At 44.9% G+C, this 5,406-nt stretch overlaps 1 protein-coding gene across 1 annotated transcript in view; it reads left to right on the forward strand.

The window, feature by feature from the left end:
• Positions 1-4,952: 4,952 nt before the first annotated feature.
• The window catches only part of TLCD3A (TLC domain containing 3A), a 7,995-nt gene continuing 7,541 nt past the window's right edge, over positions 4,953-5,406 (forward strand). Inside the window, exon 1 of the mRNA XM_029928904.1 lies at positions 4,953-5,359. Within this exon, the coding sequence (XP_029784764.1) occupies positions 4,953-5,359 (407 nt within the window). The remainder of the gene's footprint in view (positions 5,360-5,406) is intronic.

A 5,406-nucleotide genomic window follows, 5' to 3' on the forward strand; every position in this document is an offset into this window, starting at 1 on the left:
AGCCCGATGCAGGGCTCAAACCCCCAAACAGTAAGATCATGACCTGAGCCGAAGTTGGACGCTTAACTGACTGAGCCTGTTTTACTTTTTTAACATATTTTTTTTGTCTGAAAACTTAAAATACCAGCAGAATTTAGTAAAGTAGGGTAAGCAAAATAAACCTGTCATGGAAGTATTTATGAGATACGAAGACACTAAAATTATTGCTCTGGTAATTTAGGAAGGCAGCTGAATTTGTTCACAGCAATTTGCTGGTTCTAACTCATTTCACAGGTAATTTCTTTAATGGTTCAACGCCCTTTGATTGTTTTATTTTTACCCTGAGTTTAGAATTCACACTACTTTTAGTTATGTGTCATGATCTGCAAACAATTTAATAAATAAATAAAATAAATTTTTGCATTTAGAGCAAAAGAAATATGTGAAAGTGCCTTAAAAATACAAAGCAGCACACAAAGGCTAGTACTATATAATCAGTTCTTTGTGTAAATTATGCTTATTGACCAAGATCATTATCACTGTGTACAAGAGCAAAGGCTCCCTTGTGCTGTGCGGCCGTGGCCACTGTTTGTAGAAGCCATGTGCTTGGGTGTGACTGTGCCTCACAGACTCACAGTTTGCTCTTGCGAAGAGTGCAGGATAAAATGGAGGAAGCTGGCACCTAGAAGCTGCCTAAGGGCCAGGCCTAGATTTTCTTCAACCCCAGAGATATTCACTGAGAAGTTCAACATCGAGAAACTGTGCTACGGGGATACCAATATAAAGAATAATACTGCCTTAGGGCACCTGGGCGGCTCAGTCAGTTGAGTGGCTCTTGGTTTTGGCTCAAGTCATGATCTCATGGCTTTGCGGGTTCGGGTGCCCTGTCAGGCTCTGTGCTGGCAGCCTGCCTGGGATTCTCTTTCTCTCTCACCACTGCCCCTCCCCCGCCCAACTTGCACTGTCTCCGTCTCCCTCAAAATAAATAAATTAAAAAATAATAATAATAGTCCCTTGCCTGTGCCCGGCATGTAGTTTACCAGTATTTTTGAAAATCTCTCATCTAATTCTCACAACCATCCTGGGCGGTAGGTAAAGAAACCCATATTTTACAGAGAGGTTAAGTAGTTTTCCTGTGTCACACAGCTTATGTGTAGCAGACCCAGCACTGGAACTCAGGTCCTCTAATCCTGACCCCTGCACTATCCATACAACTGCTTTCCCAACTGACAGGCCCTCCCTGCCCATCAGAGGGGTGCCGTTTAAAGAAGAAACTGCCCAGCCATACTGATCAGGTATTCTTATGGAGTGCAAAAGGTGCAGGAGAAAGAGGAAGGCAGTTAGCTTCCTCCTGGCCGCATGCTGTCCTAAGAACAAGGTGCCATACATCTTCAGTGCAGGGTGGCTTTTGATGGTGCCAGCCCAAAAGGGAATGATGCTCCATAAAGGGCTCTCACTTTCTCTTTGTACACCTCCTTTTACCTCTGTGTCGTACAGCCTCTCCCTCTTGCTCACTTGTGAATTCCAATCTCTGGATCTGTATCTCTGTTTTCTTGAGTCAAAGGGGAATGTATCCTGGCCTCTTTGTTCCCCGTAACTGTACTGGCCTCGGTCTTCCGATAGAACTTCCTCCTGTGCTGTATCTTTCTCTCCACGTCTCTTCCCATCATGTTGTTTCTCCCTTTGTCCTTCTTAGACTCTGCTTCCAATGCCACTATTAGAGAAAAGAAGTGCAGTTCTAAGAAAAAGAGCTTATTTCAGAATAGAGTTTCATTTTCTGTTATGATATATATACATATATATTTATATTTATATTTAATAGATGGGTGGATAGAGACCTCCAAAGATCTCTTTCAGTTCAGTTCTGGAGCTCAAAATGAAGATGTTACATGTGTGAATCTCAATTGCTTTTCCTTAGGTCCATTTTTCTGGATAGGAAGGAAACGTCCTTGATCAGGGTAGCAGCCTGCACATCATGTATCTTGATGACACTCACCTGAGTATTCTCAGATTCTCTTATAAGTAAATGTGGTATTTTCAATTTAAGGCTAGAGAAACCAGGGAACAAAAAGGGAGAGTTCTGCTATCCTACCCCCTAATGGTATCCGGATTGGGGTTTAAAAGAATGGGAGAGAGAGGGTAGAACCAGAGAAATCCCACCATAGCCCTCCCAATCTGGGAGCTTTATAAATTCCTATTCAAGATGTGACATTTTGGTTTGGTAAATGAGTCTTATCTTGGCTTCTAGTAACCCAAACTTCACTCTCCAAACCCACCTAAGAAGCATAATTAAAAAATCCTTAAATCGCAACTCTACAGAGTGAAATCACCCTGAACATGAATCAGGAGCCCTGCCACGTTCTAACGTGAGCCTTGCCACTTCATAGGGTGGCACGTCGGCTTACCATTCTGCACTGAAGTTTCTTCATCTATAAAATGAAATAAAATGAATTATTTTCCCTGGGTTATTTTGAGAACCAAGTGAGATGATATGTGCGGAAGTGATTTGCAAAATTGTAAAGGTATATATATAAATATGAAATGATGTTCATAATAGCAGCATCAGAGCCCACAAACTGCACTCCACAGTTTAAATTTGTGAGCAAACAATTAAGAACAGTGGTTATTAATCAGAAACTATATTGTGAGAAACAACTACTCTTTCGTTATCAAGTTTGAAGGCTGTGTAGTCATTAAGCACACTGACCTTGAAGGCAGAAAGTAATGAGTTCAAACCGCAACTCTGCCACCAGCAATGTGAACTTGGCCAGTTTTTTCATAGCTCTGGGTCTTATTTTGCACACGTGTGCGGCGCGTGCGCGCGCACAAACACACACACACACACACACACACACACACACACAGATAATAGATTCTTTGTGAAGATCCAATGAGATAATGCTTGTAAAATGTTTGATAGAGTGACTGGCACATAGCTAGTATTCAATAAATATTAGCTTATAAAGTATCAAATATTTCTTGAGCACTGGCAATGTGCCACGCCTAACTTAGGAAACAAAAGGAAAAGATGAGGTTCTGTTTCAAAGAGCTAAGAATTGTTTGGTGGGGAAACATACATACAAATGAAAAACAACATGCTCACTATTCAAATGCAAAAGTGGTCTAGAAAAGGACATTTATATTGGGGGCGCCTGGCTAGTTAAGCCTCTGACTTCGGCTTAGGTCATGATCTTGCCGTCTGTGGGTTTACAGCCCACTTGGGGCTCTGTGCTGACAGCTCAGAACCTGGAGCCTGCTTCAGATTCTGCGTCTTCCTCTCCCTCTGCCCCTCCCCCTCTCTCTCTCTCTCTCTCTCTCTCTCTCTCTCTCTCTCTCTCTCTTCTCTCAAAAGAAAACATTTAAAGAAATATTTTTATAAAGAAAAAGAAATGTATAAATAGGACTGGAAGAAACAGGTAGATAGAAACCTTCCTAATGAAGGAAACACGACTAAAAACTTCTGAAGAGTGAGTAGAAGTTTGGATTAAAAAGGCCTGGTGCTTTTTATTTGACTTTATCACTTGCCACAGGGCTTGAAAAGCTAAGTCTCATGTTTAGGCTTGTTGGCTTTCTGGTGATTCAAGCTTAACATTCTGGTAACATGAGCATGGTGTTGGAAACTGATTTTACTTGCTGTTTTCTGAATGTGAGTCATCTGTTGTTTTGTTTTCATGTCATAGAGCCTGTAAAAGCTGTACAAACAACTTCTTGCATAAGGAATAGATTGGTTCCCACCACTTAAAAGTGTTAGCATCCTTGGTGCATGTCGCTGATCCCTTAAGGAGAAAAGGCAGGGAAGACTGGTAACCACTTGTCCCTCTCTGGAAAAGGTGGAGCTAGAGGGGACTGGGATAAATAGGTAGAGAACAGAAAATGGAATGTACAAGCATTTGTCCTGGAGACAGTGAAAAGTTTACAGAGAGCTTTCCTTTGTCCACATTCAAATGTGAAAGTACAGAAAGTTTTGTATTGGCCAGATACCTTGCTACCCAATTGGAGTGTTTTTCAGTTCACCGCGTGAACTAAAATGAATTTGGGATTTAGAGATGTTGCCCTAAGTAGAAGAAATTTCCTACTGTGCTTATTCTGTTTCCTTAATGTTGGCTCAATCCGTCAACAATGCATAAGAAGAAAAAGCTGAGTTAACTCTATTATCGGCTTCTCTACCAGTAACTGCCATGTTAGAGGAATTTAATTGGCATCTAGCAGGAATCATCTGTTATCTCACCAAAGTCATAGCATCATAAGAATTTAGAACTAAAAAAAAAAAAAAAGAATTTAGAACTAGAAGAGCCTTAGGGAGCTTGTAGTTCAGCCTCTCATTTCGCAAATGAGGAAACAGTGGCCCAGAGAGGCTGAGCCCCACGGTTTCAGACAGTCCTCTCAAGGGGCTTTTGTCAGCATTCAGTGATGGAAGAGACCCACAAAGCCTTTCCATTGCAGTAGGCATAAATGAATTGTCTCCTCCCCCCATCCCCCATTTGTTAGCTGAGGAAGATGGAGGAAGATGGAGAGGAAAGCAAAGTAAAAAAAAAAAAAAAAAAGTCCTAAGAGGAGCAGAAGCCAGTGATGTTGAAGTTACTGTATTGGCCCGTGTGACTGGTGCTGAGTGAAAATGAACCGTTTTCAACCCATTCAAGTTTAGGGCACCTGGATGGAGAACTTTCAAATAGGAAAACATTAACAACAGAACAGTCCCCGAGACTGGAGGCTATCTTGACCCACGGGCGGCACCGCAGAACCACGGAAGGTGTGCAGACATGGTATTCTGCCTCGCGAAGTAGATTGAGAGACGACCTGCTGGATTCCGTAGCGGGATTTAATGCTTTTAGGAGCGACCCCGGCCCCCACTCTGGAGGAAATGCAGCAGTTGGCAGGACGCGGAAAAGCCATCTCTGGCTTGCAGAGATCTTTTCCTTAAGACTCCTCTTTGGACGCCAAAGTGTTGGCAGATGAGCCAGGCAGTCAGACAGATGGCCACAAGCTCACCGGTCCTCTCCTTTCTTCTGCCCAAGAGATGTTCCGGCCCGGTCCGGAGGGCTTCTCCCCCACCACCCGGGGCGTGGGGGGTCTCGACCGAAGGCATTTTCGTAGCTGGCTTTCTCGCGGCCTTCCACAGGCCGCACCCTCTGCCTGGGGCCGCGGAGCAGAGGGCTGTGGGCAGGTGCGAGGCGTGTCGTCTGTCGCGCGGGTCTGGGAGGGAGGGTGACGCGTCCGCGGTGACGGAACAGAAGCCCCGAGAGCCTCGGCGCTTCCCGCCACGGCCGGGGGCCCGCGGCCGCTCGGAAGGAGGCGGCGAACGCTCCAAACCTCTGGTTCGGGGCGCAGCGTCGGCGCCCTCGGGACCCACTGGGCCGCAGCTCGCCGCCGCCGCCCACTGGCCCGCCAGCCCGGGGAAGCCAGGGAAGCCTCCGCGCCCAGGGGCTG

This window comes from Suricata suricatta, chromosome 17 (assembly GCF_006229205.1).
Source record: "Suricata suricatta isolate VVHF042 chromosome 17, meerkat_22Aug2017_6uvM2_HiC, whole genome shotgun sequence".
Classification (NCBI taxonomy): Eukaryota; Metazoa; Chordata; class Mammalia; order Carnivora; family Herpestidae; genus Suricata; species Suricata suricatta.